A 17,964-nucleotide genomic window follows, 5' to 3' on the forward strand; every position below is an offset into this window, starting at 1 on the left:
CAAGGGAGAAAAAAGGGAACCAGAGGGAGAAAAGGAGATTGGGGAGAGAAAAGAGGACGCAGGAGAGAGAAGAGAACCAGGGGGAGAGAAGAGAACCAGGGGGTCAAAAGGAGACAAAGGAGAGAAAAGGGAACCAGGGGGAGAAAAGAGAACCAGGGGGTCAAAGGGAGGCAAGGGAGAAAAAAGGGAACCAGGGAGTGAAAAGGGACCGGGGAGAGAAGAGGGGAGCAGGGAATCTAAAGGGAACCACGGAGTGAGTTCAGAGCTGACGCCACTAAACCTTTAAAAAAATTACAACATGGGCTTGAGAGTCAGTTGAGTTCTGTTTCTTTGCTGCCTTCAGATCCTCTTTTCATCTCCTCTCCAGGCAGAAGAACACATCCTTTTGCAAAAAGCAGCTGTGGCTGCTGCCACAGGGGCTGTAAGAGGAAGCCAGGCAAAGGCAAACTGTGGGTTTGCCCACATCAGTCTGGGGAACACGAGCACCCCAAACTCGGGCCTGGAGGTTGGACAGCACAGCCCCAGCCCCTAGATCCAGCCTCCTGCAGGGAGCTTTGTGGCACCCACTTGCTGAGGAGCCAAATGGACAGCACGGCAGGAAGCAGCACTAAACACAACAAGGGAGCCCAGCATGGATTGGTTATAAAACTGCCTGCATTCATTTTATTGCCTTTGGTAAAGCTTGGTAAATATTTCTGGGACAGGCAACTCCTTGTCTGGCTTTAATTACCTGGGCAAATTTTCCTAAGGATTATATTGACCTCAAATATGTCACGGTTTATTGAGGCCGTGTTCCTGAGGCTTTTCCCATTAGGTGCTAATGGATTCTGGCTAATACTCAAGCAGGATTGACCACCAGCAGGTGCCCTGGCCAGCTCCACGCTACCACAACTACCTGGGGAGAGAACTGGGGAGGGCAACACCGCCTTTGTGAGAGCCAAGTACAAAAATCACCATGGCTCTGATCCAAAGAGATCAGGGAACACGCTTGAGTAATTGCATTCCTGACTATCTGCTTCTCTGGGCATGATTCACCCCGAGCTGGGGCTGGGAGATTTCAAGCAAAGGGTGATTTGGCTGGGGACTGTTGTGACTGTCTCACTTGGGGCTTTTGGGAGGGTTTCACTTGGGATTATTGGGACTGATGCAGGGACCCCACACCTTGGTGCTGCTGGGGGCTCCCAGCCACGCTTTTCCCACCTCTCCCTTGACCGTTCACCCCCAAACGAGCCTGCAGCTGCCAGCTCTGCTCCCTCCCAAGCTGTCAGCTCCCAAAATTTCTGCACAAGGACTTTCTGCCCCCCAGCTGCCTGCACTGAGCCCAGAGGACACGAGGCAGGGACTCCAGTGTGGCGCTTCCGTTCACGCTCGAGAAGGGGCCGAGGTAAAACCTCAGCCAGAGGTTTGTGGTTCTTGGCCACATGCAAAACTCTGCTCGTTTTCACTCTCCCACGCTTGGCAGAGAGGTGAAATTTCCCCTCTGGGATCCCCCCCCGGGCCCCCTGCCCCAGCATTGTCACCACCCTGGTGACAATGGGCAGGAAGGGATGTGTCACCTGCAAGGGAACCCTCAGGAACAGCCCTTGCTGTGGAGCACAATGGATGCCTGCAGGAGTTTGCTGTCAGTTCCTGCAGGTGCAATGCCCAGGGGCTCTCAGCCCCCACCCTCCCAGCAGCACACCTGGAGAGCTCCCCCCATCCACTGCCCAACTCCAGGCTTGGGAAGAGAGGATGGATCTGGCCCTGGGATGTGCTGCCCACAACATCTCCCACACAAACAGCAGTGGATTTGTCCTTTAATCACCCCAAAAGGGTGGTGCAGGAGCAGGGTGGTGCTGGCTGCTGGACACTCAGTGCCCACAGGTTCAGGGAGAGGAGCAGCACAGGAGAGATGTCCATGCACGTGCAGATCTGAGCCAACCCTCGAGTCCCCTGGGTCACAGTGCAGAGGGCAGCACTCCAGCTCTTCTGGGAACTCCAGAGCCTGGAGCTGGGCAAGGGCTTCATTGCAATGTCCTGAGCAATCCCTGGAGGTAGCTGGGCAGGTGAAGACACAGCTCTGTGGTCAGGGCAGGAGGAGCTGCCAGTGTGGTTGGTACAAGCTCTGAGGCAGCCTGGGTGGGCAGAGACGAGTCCCTGGGAGGGTCATGCTGTGAGCCAGGCATGGAGACACAGGAGCTGCATGTGCAGGGTCCATGCTGAGCAGTGCTGAGCCCGAGGGCTGCCCGTGGCCTGGGTGGAGGTGCTGTGTGGAAGAGCCTGTCCAGAGGCTCCTGGGCTGTTAGAATGCCTGGCACAGCTTTGTGTGCTCCTCCTGGCGCTGGCTCTGCAGGGACGCAGGTTGGAGGGGTCATTCTGCCTGGCCCTGTGGCCAGGGGAGCACACAGCCTCCTCCTGGCAGCACCACAGGTGCCAGGAAATGTTGGGATGGGTGGAATAGGAAGGTGGCAGCACTCAGAGCCCTGCCAGGCTGCGAGCACTGCCCTGAGCAGTTACCTGTATGATCTCTATGCTGTTGGCAGCAGCCATCAGCCAGGACACAGGTCCCTTGGGTGCCACCTCAACGTCACAGGGTGCAGGGGAGCCACTGCGAGAGGGCAGGGAGGGCGTGCAGGAGCCTGAGGCGGGGTCGCTGTCCTCAAAGAACTGCAGGGGGGACAGCCCGATCTGGAAGAGCAGAAGAGGGATGGACACACAGCCCCTGTGGGGGACACCCATTCCATTGTGCAGCCCCACAGCACCCCAGGGCTCCCCAGCCAGAGCAGGAGCGTGTCCCCAGGACCCACCGAGTGGTAGAACTCGTCCCCAGCGGGGTCGATGACCAGCAGCGTCACCTGATCCTCCCGGGCGCGGATCCTGTGCACCGTCTGCTCGTGGTCCAGCCCCTCGATGCTCTCCCCGTTCACGGCCAGCACTCGGTCCCCTTCCCTCATCCCCGCCTGCTCTGCTGGCAGCCCCGCATCCACATCCCACAGGAACTGGCCTGCCACAGCACAGGGAGGACGCAGAGGCTCACAGAGAGGAACTGGCTCTGCTGACCCCCGTGTGCAGGTGGGGACAGGGTATAGAGCTGTCAGCTCTTCCCAACCCTCAGAAACGCCTTTCTCACATACAAACTGCCCTTCTCAGGGTGGGGACAGGTCCCATTGCAGGCACAGAGCTGTCAGCTCTTCCCAACCCTCAGAAACGCCTTGCTCAAGTACAAACTGCCCTTCTCAGCCCTCTCACCTACTCCTCCCGAGATGCAGTCATCCTCCTTGAGCAGGAAGCCATAGCCAGCAGGACCCTTCACCAGGTGCAGCTCCCGGACCTTGAAGGGCAGCCTGGAGGTGTCAGCCAGGGCAGCCGTGACCCGCAGGCCCCGCAGGCGGTAGAACTCCTCCACGGCGCTGGATGCCACCAGCAGTGTCACCTTGTTGCCGCTCTGCTTGAGCTGGATGGGAAGCACAGGTGACATTCTCAGTGACATTCTCAGCCCCATCCCTCGCCCCCCATGGCAGGAGCAGGCACCTTTCTGGTGAGCTGGGTGTGGGAGTAGCTCTTGACGCTGTCCCCGTTGAGCTCCAGCAGCCAGCAGCCCGGTGGCACCCCTGCTCTGTCCGCTGGCCCGTCCTGCAGCACCGACAGCTGGAAGGTGCCCTTGGTGCCTGCAGGAGGAGCAGAAGGGGCACCTTGGGGTGAGTGAGGTGCTACAACGGGGAGGCTCGTGGTGGCAGCATCTCGTTTTACCTTCTGGACACGACACGCTGAAGCCAAAGCCGCTTTTGTCCCTGGTGACGTGGCAGAGGCGCGGGCGGATGTCCTCGGGCAGCATCTGGGACAGGTCCCTGCCCAGGGCTTTGGCTGCTTCGTAGGAATCACCATCCAGCACTGCCAGCAGGACCTGGTTCCCACTGGCCTTGATCTTCTGCACCACCTGGAAGGACCCAGGAACCCTGAGCAGGCACCCTGTGATGGGGTGGGGTCCCTGGGGTCAGCAGGGCTCGTGCATGTGGTGGTGTTTGCAGGGGTCCCAGGGTGAGGGGAGAGAGGAGAATGTTGACTCCATGTTTCAGAAGGCTTGATTTATTATTTTATGATATATAGTATATTAAAACTATACTAAAAGAATAGAAGAAAGTATTTCATGAGAAGGCTAGCAAGCAAGAAGAAGAATGAAATGAATAACAAAAGCTTGTGTCTGAGAGTCCAAGCCAGCTGACTGTGATTGGCCATTAATTAGAAACAACCACATGAGACCAATCACAGATGCACCTGTTGCATTCCACAGCAGCAGATAACCATTGTTTGCATTTTGTTCCTGAGGCTTCTCAGCTTCTCAGGAGAAAAAATCCTAAGGAAAGAATTTTTTAAAACATATCTGTGACATATCACCACATATCACCTTTTTTATTTTAATTAAATTAAAAAGTGTATGTAATTTCATCTGCTGGGCCCATGCAGAGGAAAGAACAAACACTTGAGAGGTTATCTGTTGCCAATCAAAACCTCAATCAAGTGCTGATGTGGAATGATCAGGGAAATTCTTCACCTGTAGAACATCAAATTCTGTCATATCACTAAAACAATCTTACAATGTAAGAAAATGCTAAAACAACGCAAAGAAAGTGAAATGCTTCAAGTGCAAACAGCTGAGCCAGGCATCCTCTGTGCCCCTGGCTGGGCAGGACCCAGGGATTCCCATGGGAATCAGGGAATCAGGGATCCTAGGTGTTCCCATGGGAATCAGGGATCAGGAATCAGGGATCCCAGGCATTTCCATGGGAATCAGGAATCCAGGGGTTCCCATGGGGATCAGGAATCAGGGATCCCAGGGACTCAGGGATTCCCATGGGAATCAGGAATCAGGGATCCAGGTGTTCCCATGGGAATCAGGGATCAGGAATCAGGGATCCCAGGCATTCCCATGGGAATCAGGGATCAGGAATCCCAGGCATTCCCATGGGGATCAGGAATCAGGAATCCAGGGGTTCCCATGGGGATCAGGAATCAGGGATCCCAGGGACTCAGGGATTCCCATGGGAATCAGGGATCAGGAATCCCAGGCATTCCCATGGGAATCAGGGATCAGGAATCAGGGATCCCAGGCATTCCCATGGGAATCAGGGATCAGGGATCCCAAGGATGCAGGTATTCCCATGGAAATCAGGGATCAGGAATCAGGGATCAGGAATCAGGAATCAGGGATCCCAGCTATTCCCATGGGAATCAGGGATCAGGAATCCCAGGCATTCCCATGGGGATCAGGAATCAGGGATCCCAGGCATTCCCATGGGAATCAGGGATCAGGGATCCCAAGGATGCAGGTATTCCCATGGAAATCAGGGATCAGGAATCAGGGATCAGGAATCAGGGATCAGGAATCAGGGATCCCAGGCATTCCCATGGGAATCAGGGATCAGGGATCCCAAGGATGCAGGTATTCCCATGGAAATCAGGGATCAGGAATCAGGGATCAGGAATCAGGGATCCCAGCTATTCCCATGGGAATCAGGGATCAGGAATCAGGGATCCCAGGCATTCCCATGGGAATCAGGGATCAGGAATCAGGAATCCCAGGCATTCCCATGGAAATCAGGGATCAGGAATCAGGGATCAGGAATTAGGGATCCCAGGTGTTCCCATGGGGATCAGGGATCAGGAATCAGGGATCCCAGGCATTTCCATGGGAATCAGGAATCCAGGGGTTCCCATGGGGATCAGGAATCAGGGATCCCAGGGACCCAGGTGTTCCCATGGGAATCAGGGATCAGGAATCAGGCATTCCCATGGGAACCGGGGATCAGGAATCAGGGATCCCAGGGACCCAGCGTTGCCATGGGATGCTCCCAGCTTACCCTGAGGTGGTCCATGTGGTCCACGAAGTGGCCATTGACCTGGAGCAGGCGGTCCCCGTCCTGCAGCCCCCTGCGCTGGGCCACCCCCCCCAGCTCGATCTGCCGGATGACGTGGCCCTGGCAGCCCAGCTCCTCGTGCAGGCAGAAGCCGAAGGTCTCGGTGCTCTCCTTGGTCAGCAGGTAGAAGCGGGGCTCCCCCACGCCCTCACCGTCTGTGGGGGGGCACAGCCCGTGAGCAGGGCCCTGCAGGGATCCTCACACAAGTTCTGCACCCCATCCTGGGCTGAGGAGCTGCTCATCCCTCCTGTGGTCACCTCCCACAGGTCCCCAGTGGGACAGAGAGCTCAGGACCCCAGCAGTGCCCAGGTACCACAGCCCTGTGCAGGGACAGGGACACTCAGGTGTCACAGCCCCGTGCACAGACGGGGACACCCAGGTGTCACAGCCCTGTGCACAGACACAGGGACACACAGGTGCCACATCCCTGTGCACAGACACAGGGACACCCAGGTGCCACATCCCTGTGCAGATACAAGGACACCCAGGTGTCACAGCCCCCTACACAGACACAAGGACACCCAGGTGTCACAGCCCTGTGCACAGACACAGGGACACCCAGGTGTCACAGCCCTGTGCACAGACAGGGACACCCAGGTGTCACAGCCCCGTGCACAGACAGGGACACCCAGGTGTCACAGCCCTGTGCACAGACACAGGGACACCCAGGTGTCACAGCCCTGTGCACAGACAGGGACACCCAGGTGTCACAGCCCTGTGCACAGACACAGGGACACACAGGTGTCACAGCCCCCTACACAGACACAAGGACACCCAGGTGTCACAGCCCCCTACACAGACACAAGGACACCCAGGTGTCACAGCCCCGTGCACAGACAGGGACACACAGGTGTCACAGCCCCGTGCAGATACAAGGACACCCAGGTGTCACAGCCCCTGCAGACACAGGGACACCCTGGGAGATGAGGGCATGTATTTACCCGTGTCCTCAGTCAGGGTCAAGGCTGGGTTGTCGATCCCAACTTTGGGGTTAAATTCAAATTTTCTGAAATGATAAAGGGCAGGAGAGGCCACGTTAGTGCAGGGTGGCCATGCCCCTGCCTCCCCCAGCTTTGGGGAGCTTGTTCCTCCATAAAGGGCCAACTGGGTCCTGTGCCTCCTTTTCCTTGGGGAAAGCCAGAGGGGATTTTCCTCTTGGACCATTCCCCACGTCTCTCCTGAGCCCCAGAAAGCCCCTGGTCAAGGGGAGATCAGCACTTACATGATGGACATCTTGTCTCCCTCGAGCCCTGCAGGGGGAGAGGAGAGGTCAGCACAGGAGGGGGTGGGCTGGGAGCAGACCCCACGCTCGAGCACTCCCAGGCTGAGCCTGCCATCCATGTGTGAGGGGGTTTGCCAAGCCCACACAGCCCCCAGGCCCCTCTGTCTCTCAGCACAGGTTGTTCCTTGGCCCTGTCACACTGTCCTCCTGCCTTCCCAACGGCAGGATGAGCTGCTCAGGTCCCATGGGCAAAGCAGGGCCCAACAGATGGGGCCAGTCCTGGGGGTTACAGGGCTCTGCAGTGAGGGCTGAGAAGGTTCACCAGGACCCCAGGGAGCTGCTGGAGCCAGGAGAAAGAAACAGAGACCTTCCCTGGCACACACCCCCCCCATAAAACCCCTCCACACCTCTTTGGGCACAAGGACCCCCAAAAACCCAGGGAGAGGGGATGCCTCCCCAGCATCCCCACAAGGTGACATTTCCCTGCACGCCTCTGGCTCCTTCCACAGGCTGCCTGGGTCCTGACAGTGCCTTGCTCCACCTGGCAGCAGGGCCTGTGTGTGTGGGGAAGGGTCTGCGGAGGATTCCCCGGCAGGCACATACCTTTTGTTTGCTTCATGGCTGCAGGGATTGCCAGAGGGAGCAAGGTACAGGGTGAAGTGGCAGGGAAGTGTCCCCGCCTCTCCCAAGACGCCCCAGGTTTAATGGTTAAACAGCCCTGAGCTTCCCCTGCCCTCCCAGCCAGAGCTGGGAGCAGGGACCAGCACCCCAGGACACCCAGCTTGGGGACAGCTCCTGGTGGCTTCCCAGGGGACACACAGAGAGGGGAGAATGACTGGTTCAGCACTGGAGCAGAGGTGGGCTGCTCCACGCCAGTGCTGGGAGATGGGGAAAGGCAGAACCCTGCACTCCAGCTGCTCCAATTCCTCCCCAGGAAGGGCCCCAAGAGGAGATCAAGTCTTGGTACTAGTGTGCTTCAGTGGAAATAGAGAGGTGCACTTTAATGCTCCCAAAAGCTTCACAGACAAGCCCCGATCCTGCTCCCTGCCAGCACTCTGGCCAGGCTGCAGGGGCTGGCTTTCCACAGGCCCAGAAGAACAAGTCCCATTTGCTCCTGACCTGGTTTCTGTGCCATTCCCACACTCGAGCCTCGCCTGCAGATGAGGCTGAGCCCCACACACCCAGCACCCTTGACAGCACCATCCACCCAGCATCTCCAGGTGGGTGAGGGCGCAGGGAACGTGCTGCTGGGCACACTCCACTGCCCCACCCTGGCTGGTGGATGGGCAGCAGGTCAGAGGCTCCCATCCTGCAGTTCCCCCAGCATTTTCTTGACCTCGCTCTCGACTCGCAGGAATTTGGCTTTCCTCCAGGGGTTGGCAGTCTGGCTGCGGCTGCTCTCCAGGTCCTGCAGGAGGAGGGCGAGGTGCTGCCGGACCCGCTCGCGGTCCCAGAAGGGCAGGTTCCTCTGCACCACGTTCAGGATGTGGGACCAGTAATCGGAGACGTCGGTGCCCGCCGTGAGGAAAACCAGAGCCCTGACGCCGTCCCGGTCCATGCGCAGGGAGTCGAGGGCCCTCTTGCCATCCTCGCTGATGTCGTTGAAGTAGAGACTGGGAAAGCAGCAGGAGGCACTGGTGAGGGCTGAGGGGAAGGACAGGGGCACACAGGGCAGGGATGCTGGGCGGGTAAAAGGGCAGGGATGCAGCAGAGCGGACTCACTGCACTTTGTCCAGCGTCTCGTGCCTCTTGGCCACCTCCACCACGCGCAGCGCCGCCGCGTCCGTCAGGGAGTTGTAGCCCAGGTTGAGCTCCTGCAGGTGCTGGTTCTGGGCCAGGTGTTCGGCGATGGCCTCGGCGCCGGGGTCCCCCAGCGAGGTGTGCAGCAGGGACAGCTGGGTCAGAGAGCGGTTGCCGGCCAGCGCCTCGGCCAGGTAGCGAGCGCCCTGCTCGCCCACGGGGTTGTTGGCCAGCCTGTGGGACACGGAGCTCAGGGAGTGCCCAGGCACGTGGGGGGACAGCAGTGGCAGTGTCATGCAGGGCGGGGGCCGTACTCACCGCAGGCTGCTCACCGCACACTTGTCATGCAGGAGCAGGTCACGGATCTCCTTGCAGGCGTCGGAGCCCAGGCTGTTGAGCTGCAGACTGGTGCAGAGCAAGGCACGGGGGTGAGAGGAACAAAATGGCTGTTACCTGGGAGCCTGGCAGCCCTGCCCGCTCCGTTTTGCCCATCACCATCCTCCCTGGGCTCCCCAAACTAGGCCACTCCAGGTTTCCTCTCCCAAGGGGAGCGCGGTGACACCGCACCCGAGCATGAGCCAGCAGAGCCAGTGCCAGCAGGAGCGGGGCAAGGGGAAGGGGATGGCGGAGTCTTCAGGAGGTGGATGAAGGTCAGAGGAGGGATCAGGGCTCCATCAAGCCCTCCTGAGCATCTGGAGGCAGGAAGTGCGGCACAGCCCAGCTGCACAGCCCGATCCATCTGTGCTGAGCACGTCTCGCCACCACCTGGGCGGCAGGAAGACCTGCAGCTCCACAAACGTTCTGGAACGTCTGTGGGAACATCTGCACAGCCCAGACTCCCACCTCTGGGACTGCAAACTCCTCACAGGGCGAATGACGCGGGGATGCCGGGTAACTTCGCGTAGGGACTCGGGTCTGCCAGGACAGCTGGCAGCCCGCCCAGCCCGTACCAGCTGCAGGGAACTTCCCAAAAATTCCTGTGGGAGTGCGAGCTGGGACTGCAAATCCCAGCATGCAGTGCCCTAGAAAGGCTGCTCAAGGAGTGTTGCATGTTGGAAGCTGTAGTTCCCTAGGAATACACTGGGATAAACATGCCCTTGCCTCAGTTTTCCATACTTGGGCTCCTAAAGCATCCCTGTGATGGGCAGAGGTGAGAAAAAACCCGATTTTTTGAGCAGGAGGAGGTGGTACTCACTGGAGAGCTTTGCATCGCAGCAGGACGGGGAAGAGGGTCCTCAAGCTGCCGCTGTCCAGGTTGCACGAGGTCAGGTTCAGCTCCTCCACCTCGTGACTTGTGGTGCTCATGACAGACGCCAGCACGGAGCACTTGAGAGGGGTCATCTTGACGGACGAGAGGTTGACGGCACGCAGGGAGAGGATGGCCTCGGCCGTGAAGCGCTCGTTCTGGAACTCGTGCAGGAAGAACAGGTAGTCCATGAGCTCCGAGGGGGGCAGGCCCCGGCGGCCCTTCCTGATCACCGTCTTCTTCATGGCCTTGGCGATCTCAAAGGCTGCCAGGTTCTTGATGGAGCAGCCCAGCTGCTCCAGGATGGCGCGGTTGCGGCGGGACAGGATCCCGCCCATGAAAATGGGGAAGAGCTCAAAGACCTCGTCATCCGGGGCCTCATCGGGGTGGCGCATGGGGCCCTCCACGCCCAGGATGCTGGAGTTGATCTGGTCCAGGACATCATCGTTGTAGTAATCCTCCTCTTTGAACAGCTCCTCGGCCATGGTGTGGGCAATGGTGTCCCTGTCCTTGCCACCCACCCGCGAGAAGTAGCGAGGGAAGATCTTGAGCAGGTTGAAGAGCACGGGGAGGAAGCGCAGCGGCAGCACCTTGGAGATGATGTTCACAACCACGGCAACATCTTCGCTCACCTTTCCCAGGACCTCTGACAGCTCCTTCCCCACTCTCTGCACCAGGGTCTTCTTCTCGCCCAGCACCACGTACAGGGCTGCCAGGTACTCCTGCATGGCGGGGATGGTGAAGACAAAGGTGTGCTCCTTGCCCGGCTGCACGCACGGGCTCAGGAAGAAACGGAACACGTCGCTGCGGAAAACCTCCAGGAGGTTGAGCTCGCTTTCAGTCTTCATCTCCACCTCGAAGCACTGCCGCAGGTCCTCCTCTGAGAAGCAGGTCTTGCGGGACATCACCCCCTCGTAGGCCAGCTTGCCCACTGTCTTGGCCACGTACTTCATCATGGAGATGTGGGTGGGGTCGCTGCTGTCCAGCACCTCCCCGCTGAAGTTGAGCCTCAGGAAGCTGGTGTAGATACCAGTGAGGGTCTGGCTGGGAGGAACCGTCCTGGTGAAGTAGAGGAAGTGCAGGGTGGTGCACACCAGCCAGCAGTAGGACGGCAAGAAGCAGGCAGCCGTTATTTGGTTGTGGCGCTCCAAGTTCCTCGACAGCATCTCCACCAGGTTCTCCTGCTCCGCTGAGCGGTGCTCCTGGCTCTCCTCCCCGGAGCAGCCGGGCTGGCTGAGGCGCATCTGGAAGTAGAGCTTCTGCAGGTTGGTGTCGGAGAAGCCGCAGATCTCGGCGTAGCGCCCCACGTACTTGCCGGGGATGCGGCGCACGGCCGAGGGGCGTGTGGTGACGATGATGCTGGCCTGGGGACACAGGGCTGGATGAGCCTGGGGCCCCTCAGCACCACTGCGGGGTGCACAAGGGTCACCCTGTCCACAGGGTGGGGTTCACAAAGGCGCTGGATCAAACCTGGCCCAGGCAGAGGGGAGAGAAGAACTTTCCCCATTCCCTCCTAGACATAAAGTCTGGAAGATCACAGCCTTCATTACCTTACCAGGCTGTCACAGATGTGGTTTATGAAAAATCCTTTCCTTAGGATTTTTTCTCCTGAGAAACTGAGAGGCCTCAGGAACAAAATGTAAACATTGATTATCTGCTGCTGTGGAATGCAACAGGTGCATCTGGGATTGGTCTCATGTGGTTGTTTCTAATTAATGGCCAATCACAGTCAGCTGGCTCCAACTCTCTGTCTGAGCCACAAACCTTTGTTATCATTCTTTCTTTTTCTATTCTTAGCCAGCCTTCTGATGAAATCCTTTCTTCTATTCTTTTAGTATAGTTTTAATATAATATGTATCATAAAATAATAAATCAAGCCTTCTGAAACATGGAGTCAGATCCTTGTCTCTTCCCTCATCCTCAGACCCCTGTGAACACCACCACACAAGACCTCAAAGACATAAATAAAATCTGGAAGATCACAGCCTTCATTAGCTTACCAGCTCCTCCCAAAGACCCCACCAGTGACACGAGCCCACCTTAGCAAGTCCCTCCAGGAGCAGAGGCTGCCTGCTTGTCCCCAGCCAAGCTGGACAGCGATTAATGACCACAACAGCCCTGTGACACCTCAGGGCTCACCCCCAACCTGCCCCCAGCACAGAGCAGGGCAGCACCCACCTCAGGCAGGAGGTATTTCCGCAGCAGGTTGACCACGATGGCAGAGGGAGGCACGGGCTCGTTGGGGTCACAGCACAGCTCCGTGCCAGCCAGGCGGAAGTCCAGGTTGAGGCGCTCCAGGCCGTTGAGGATGAAGAGCACGCTGAGGTTGGAAGCCTCCAGCACGGGCACCACGTCCCGGAGGTGCTGGTACTTCTTGGTGACGAGGCGCCGCAGGGACACGTGGGCATGGCTGTGGGACAGGTCCTCGCAGGAGAAGGGGATGACCAGCTGGAAGCGGGGCAGGCGGCCGTGGCACCAGTCCACCACCATCTTCTTGATGAGGGTGCTCTTGCCCGTGCCCACGGTGCCGTAGAGCACCACGTTCTTCACCTGCCGCCCGCAGGCGTCCACGTCAAACAGGCTGTGCAGGCTGATAACCTTCCTGGAGGGCTGCTGGAGCTGGTTCTGGATGGTTAAACCAGGGGAGGGCTTCAGAATCTCCTCCAGGGAGCTCTCCCGGATCACTGGGTCCACGTGGACGGCATCCAGAGAGAAGGAAGGGCCAAACTGCCTCTCCTCATTGGGCTGGTGGCTGAACCACGCAGACAGGCTCTTCTGGTGCTTCTTGATGGCACCTGCAGGGAGGAAGGTGCTGGACATGACAAGGGTTGTGCAATAGCAGGGTACTGGGGAGGTTGCCTGCCCCAAGACACTGCAGAGAGGGGACAGCACCCAGTTATGGGAACCCTACCACACTGCCTAGGACAGCAGCTGCCCCCACCCTGCTGTGTAGGACCCTCCCTCCAAACCAGAGCTGCAAACTCACCAGAAAAGGCCACTTTCCTCAGCTGGGACTGAGCATGGTGAGAGGAGCTGGGCTGGGCAGAGTTCTCCTGGGAGTCTCCCTGGTAGCGAACACAGCCCCTGCAGGAGGAGGGAGAGTCACAGGGAGCAGCTCCAAACCCCACCTGGGGCAGGGTGGGCAGAACACCAGCGAGGCTGTGGGAAGTGCTGAAAGGAGCCAGCTCAGCCCTTCCTTCCCCCACACCATGGCAGAGCGTAGGGCCAGGGCAGGGGCACGGCTGGGAGGTGAAGGCAGGTCAGCAAGCCATGGACTGTGCGTTCCCAAAAAACCCGTGCAGAGGCAGGGGAGGTGGGCTGGAGTCAGAGGGTCTGGGTGTTTGTTTGGCAGCAAAGCAGTGTGCAAGGTGCCAGAGCAGACAGCTCAGCCAGCTGTGCTGTGACAAAGAGCCCCAGCCGTGTGACGCTGTACCTGGGCAAGGAGATGCTGCTTGTGCCAAGGATCCTCCTGAGGAAATTCCTGCCGGCACCACGTGCTGGGGAGGAGGAATGCGCATGGTCAGGGACGGACCCCTCCATCCCAGCAGGGTAACCCCACACCCCTGCCCAGCCAGGGGACACAGGGCTGAGTGCCCGAGCACAGAGCCCAGCTCACCTGGCACGGCAGCAGCGCACACGGACACGCTGCGGGTCCCCCTTGTCCCTGCCAGGCACCAAGGCAGCCGTGCCCATCTGCCCCAGGGCAGGCAGCCCTGGCACTGCATGGCCCGGGACATCCTGCACCTGAAACACAGGGGGTGAGAGGCGGGTGAGGGGCCCCGGGGGCTCAGCAGAGCGCGGGGGCTGTGGGATGGGGTGCACAGAGCCCTGCCCAGCCTTACCTGCCCCAGCGTGGTCCAGCCCGGCAGAACCGGCTGTGCTGGCGCTGACTCAGGCTCCCGCCCCAGCAGGGCTCAGCAGGGCGATCCTTCAGGAGCCCGGGCGGTGCTCACAGCCCCCAGCATCCCGGGAAACTGAGGCACGGGGGGGGGGGGGGGGGGGGGGAAAAGACATAATCAAACCCCAGCCGAGAGGACGGGACGAACAGAGTGACAACTCCACTCACTCACTCACTCACTCACTCACTCACTCACTCACTCACTCACTCACACCTCGCACAACCCACGCTGTTTACAGCCCCTTTTTATGTGATCCAGGTGGAGAAACTGAGGCACAGGGGCAGGGGCAGAGGGGCTGACCTTGAGCACAGGTGTCCCGACCTCGGTGCCCCTGCAAAAAACAACCCCGGGCTGTCCCATGCCCGGCTCCCAGCCCCTGGCCCGAGCGGAGGGCCCCGAGCTTCCCTCCTGCTGCTGAGCCCTTCAGGGACCCCCCTGGGGACCCCCGTGTCCTGGTGGCCCCCGTGCCGTCCTCGCTGCACGGCGAGGCCGTGGCCGGGCAGGACCGGAGCCCGGGGCTGGCACCGGAGCCCGGGGCTGGCCCCGAGCGAGCCAGGGGTTACCTCGTCCTGCAGGGTTGCAGCCGGGATCTGCCCGTGCTCGATCAGCCGGGCTCACGGAGCGCAGCCCCGAGCTGCCCATCCGCCTGTCCCGGGCACGGCTCCGCTGCGGGGGCGGCAGCTCCGCAGGCAGAACTTCCTGCAACGCCATCCTGCCCTGTCCCGCCCCGCTCCGCCGCTGCCAGCTCCGGAGCACGATTGGAGAGCGGCTGGAGCCAGCAGGAACACCCGCACCCATCACTGCCAGCTCCGGAGCACGATTGGAGCCTGGCAGGAACACCGGCACCGGGCTCTGCCAGCTCCAGAGCACGATTGGAGAGCGGCTGGAGCCAGCAGGAACACCCGCACCCATCACTGCCAGCTCCAGAGCACGATTGGAGAGCGGCTGGAGGCAGCAGGAACCCTCACCCAGCACTGCCAGCTCCAGAGCACGGTTGGAGAGCGGCTGGAGGCAGCAGGAGCACCCGGAACACCGCACTGGGCTCTGGCAGCTCCCCGAGCACGATTGGAGAGAGGCTGGAGCCTGGCAGGAACCTGCACCGGGCACTGCCAGGATCACCCGCAGAGAGCACTGCCAGCCCCCCGAGAAGGATGAGACGGTGTCAGGAGGCTGCAGGATCACCCGCACTCCCCGCGGCCTCCCAAACACGGGCAGGACTGCGGGAGCCGCGCTCTTACCAGATGTGCAGCCAGGCGGGGATGTCCTCCGGACACATCTGGCGGCTCTGCATCCCCAGCTGCTGCCCGGCCGTGCAACCCGAGCCTGCAGGACGCGTTCTGCTGCGGAGAGGATCCCTCCCCGGCGGGGGAAGGAGCTGGGGGAGGCTGTGCCTGGTGAACACCACAAACACGCACACCTGTAACCTGTACCTGCCCTCTGGCTGCCGGCAGAGCCGCTCTGGCCACCCAGCGAGTGACAGCTGTGTCACCGAGGCCACACACAGCCCCTGGATGCTGTCCTGAGAGATGCCAGCCCACCCAGGGGTGCTGAGACTGAGGAGGTCCCACCTGTGTATTTATTTAGACCCCAAATTCAATGCTCCCCATCACCCGTGTGCCCTCGAGGCTCTCAGGAAAGGAGACGTGCGGGCAGTACACTATAAATATAAGTTTTATTGATGTGTGAAATCCAACAAGTACAGCTGGCATCTCGGAAACACCGACACAAAGCAGAACATCTCCTCCTGCCCGACAGCTCCTGGCACCCTCTGGGTGAGCAGCAAGCTGGCACCTGGCACCCCGGCCCTGCGGGGCACTTACCTGCGTGTGCAGCCCAGCCTGGAGAGCCCAGGGCCTCGCCTCCACCCTGCCTGGTTCCTGCCAGGCTGCAGCTGTGGGCAGCAGTGCCCTGCTCCTGCCTCACAGCCCCCTCCCAGCAAGGCAGAACCACCTGGGCAAATGCCCCCGGAGCAGCTGGCACAACAGAGCTGTGCCAGGAGACTCCCTCGGTCTCTGAGCTGGTACCTGCCCCTTATTTTGGTAGGAAGGTAGCTCACACCTGTGGTTGTGTGGAAATGTGAGTTTCAATGCCTGCCCTTCTCTGCGTGGTGCCCCCCTGGATCACACGTGCCCACATTGTCCAGCCTGGTGTCCTGACACAGCAAAATCTGGAAAATCACAGGGCCCAGCATGGCAGGGACACACACAGAGCCCAGGGCAGGGGGACAGGACAAACGGTGTCCACACACACACACAGAGTGAGAAGGAAACACTGTTTTATTGCCTGATTTGGGAGAGGGGTGACACCCTGGGAGAAGCCCCATCCCCTCCCTGTTCTAGCCCAGCCTCCCCTCCAGCAGACCCCAGCCAGGTGATGAAGCGTTTGCTCTTCTTGTGCGTGTGACAGAGGTGGCCTGGACATGCATGGAGGTGAGTGGCCATGTCCCTGCCTGCCTGCCTGCCATCAGAGCCCCCGTGAGAGGCAGAGCCTGACACGGCCATGGGCCAAAGGGGCTGCAGCAGTTTGTGGTGGGTTGAGGCTCAGCTGGCGCTCCCAGGGAGCCAGAGCCGCAGTTTGAATCCCACCCTCGTCCACTCGAAGTGCATCACAAGGGAGGGCAGGGGCAGGAGAGGAGCTGTGGGGGAAGAAGCCTGCTCTCCTCCATCACACTCCTCCTGATTATCCGGACGCGTTCCCCCATGGCATTCCTGCAGCCAGGAGCACCCACGGCTCTGCTCCCTGCTCTGATAAAGTGCATCCTTGCTGCTTCCCTCAGGGCTCCTTGGGGCAGGATGGCTGCACCCCCATCCCTCTGCCATGCCCGGGCAGAGAAAACCCCAGGAGCAGGGCAGGGAGCACCCAGGCAATGAACCCGGGGTGCTCAGCCCAGCCCTGCCAGCCTGGGGGCTCAGTGCAAACGTGCTTCTCCTCCTCGCCTTTCCCTGCACCTTCCACACCTCTGGGGCTGTCCTTGAACAGAGGGAAAGCACAGTGACACCTTGGCTCAGCTCCTCAGGCAGCACTGAGGGCGCCTTTGCCCTGTGCCACATCCCTCACTCATCAGCCCCTTCATACCCACACATTCACTTGTGTCCTGCTGCCCTGGGGTCTGCCCCACCACCCCCACCTCAGGGACTGCCATCCTGCAGCTCCAGGCTTTGTCCTGGCCCTCTGCCCTGCAGTGGCCACGTACCTGATGGGCACAGGGGGCACAGGCTGTGCTGAGCCCTCCTGGACATCCCAGGGTGCTGCCCCATCCCAGGCAGGCTGGGCCCAGCAGTGGGAGCCACCGGCCCTGGCAGTGCCTGTTCCACAGGGTTTCACTGCAAACTGCAGAGCCTGCTCAGCAAATCCTTCCCTGGGCATGGGGACACAGCCAGTGGCTGTCCCTGGTGCCTGCTGGTGGCCCCTTTGCTCCAACACCAGTCCATCTTGTCCTGGTCCTCCTGGGACAGTGGTGGCCCTGGCTGTGATGGCACAGGGCTGTCCAGGTGTGCTGGGCGCTGGGGACAGCACTGGGGACAGCAGCACCCCCAGGGTGCAGAAGACAGGACCCACCAGGAGAGCCCCAAATGCCAGGGGGAAAGCAGGAGCTGTGCAGAGCTGCCCCACTGACACCTCCTGCAGCTCAGGATCCACCCAGGGAAAAGCCTCAGCCCAGCAGAGCAGGGACTGGTCCCAGCCCAAAAGCAGGACAGAAGCAGAACCAGCTGCAGAGAGAAGCAGAACCATCATCCCACCAGCTCCAGGGACAAGGAGAAGGACAAGGGTGACAGCCCCACATCCCCAGCTCCCTGCCCAGCTGTGCACATTGTGACAGAGCAGTCACAGGGGCTGCCCCCTCTCCGTGCCCCCGTGGCTGTGGCTGGCAGCCCCGCAGCTGGCACAGCTCCACTGCAGAGCACAGCACTGCAGGAAGGCCCAGGAGCAGAGGGGAATTTTGTGAGGGCAGTGAAAAGTCAG

The 17,964-nt window shown here is 60.1% G+C and overlaps 2 protein-coding genes across 3 annotated transcripts; both read right to left on the reverse strand.

The window, feature by feature from the left end:
- Nucleotides 1-1,834: 1,834 nt before the first annotated feature.
- NHERF4 (NHERF family PDZ scaffold protein 4) lies at nucleotides 1,835-8,493 on the reverse strand. Of its 2 annotated transcripts, XM_059488257.1 has the most exons (10): nucleotides 8,453-8,493; nucleotides 7,117-7,144; nucleotides 6,836-6,900; nucleotides 5,838-6,049; nucleotides 3,730-3,916; nucleotides 3,511-3,647; nucleotides 3,229-3,433; nucleotides 2,787-2,983; nucleotides 2,497-2,667; nucleotides 1,835-2,326 (listed from the first exon to the last, which is right to left on the reverse strand). In XM_059488257.1, the coding sequence occupies exons 2-10, from the start codon at nucleotides 7,125-7,127 to the stop codon at nucleotides 2,282-2,284; spliced, it is 1,230 nt and encodes a 409-aa protein (XP_059344240.1). In that variant the 5' UTR covers nucleotides 7,128-7,144; nucleotides 8,453-8,493; the 3' UTR covers nucleotides 1,835-2,281. The 2 variants fall into 2 exon arrangements, with proteins under 2 accessions (XP_059344240.1, XP_059344239.1); XM_059488256.1 differs by lacking the exon at nucleotides 8,453-8,493 and having other exon boundaries at nucleotides 7,117-7,353.
- Nucleotides 5,883-14,078, reverse strand: NLRX1 (NLR family member X1). The gene is made up of 12 exons (XM_059488251.1): nucleotides 13,945-14,078; nucleotides 13,719-13,846; nucleotides 13,536-13,599; nucleotides 13,089-13,186; nucleotides 12,281-12,897; nucleotides 10,052-11,466; nucleotides 9,175-9,261; nucleotides 8,839-9,090; nucleotides 8,453-8,729; nucleotides 7,117-7,144; nucleotides 6,836-6,900; nucleotides 5,883-6,049 (listed from the first exon to the last, which is right to left on the reverse strand). Coding segments are annotated over exons 2-11 (2,961 nt in total). The 5' UTR covers nucleotides 13,840-13,846; nucleotides 13,945-14,078; the 3' UTR covers nucleotides 5,883-6,049; nucleotides 6,836-6,898.
- Nucleotides 14,079-17,964: the final 3,886 nt, after the last annotated feature.

This window comes from Ammospiza nelsoni, chromosome 24, assembly GCF_027579445.1.
Source record: "Ammospiza nelsoni isolate bAmmNel1 chromosome 24, bAmmNel1.pri, whole genome shotgun sequence".
In the NCBI taxonomy this organism is placed as follows: domain Eukaryota; kingdom Metazoa; phylum Chordata; class Aves; order Passeriformes; family Passerellidae; genus Ammospiza; species Ammospiza nelsoni.

What these genes read in the sequence shown, in the direction of transcription:
- NHERF4 (XM_059488256.1), bottom strand. Translation starts at nt 7,235, where the DNA reads ATGGATGGCAGGCTCAGCCTGGGAGTGCTCGAGCGTGGGGTCTGCTCC. An exon ending in ACACCCAGCTCACCAGAAAG is followed by an intron (nt 3,434 to 3,510) that starts GTGCCTGCTCCT and finishes CTTCCCATCCAG; the next exon opens with CTCAAGCAGAGCGGCAACAA. An exon ending in ACAGCATAGAGATCATACAG is followed by an intron (nt 2,327 to 2,496) that starts GTAACTGCTCAG and finishes GCGTCCCTGCAG; the next exon opens with AGCCAGCGCCAGGAGGAGCA.
- NLRX1 (XM_059488251.1), bottom strand. Translation starts at nt 13,839, where the DNA reads ATGTCCCGGGCCATGCAGTGCCAGGGCTGCCTGCCCTGGGGCAGATGG. An exon ending in GAGGAAAGTGGCCTTTTCTG is followed by an intron (nt 12,898 to 13,088) that starts GTGAGTTTGCAG and finishes TCCTCCCTGCAG; the next exon opens with GTGCCATCAAGAAGCACCAG. An exon ending in TCCTGCGAGTCGAGAGCGAG is followed by an intron (nt 7,145 to 8,452) that starts GTCAAGAAAATG and finishes CTCCCCCTGCAG; the next exon opens with GGCTCGAGGGAGACAAGATG.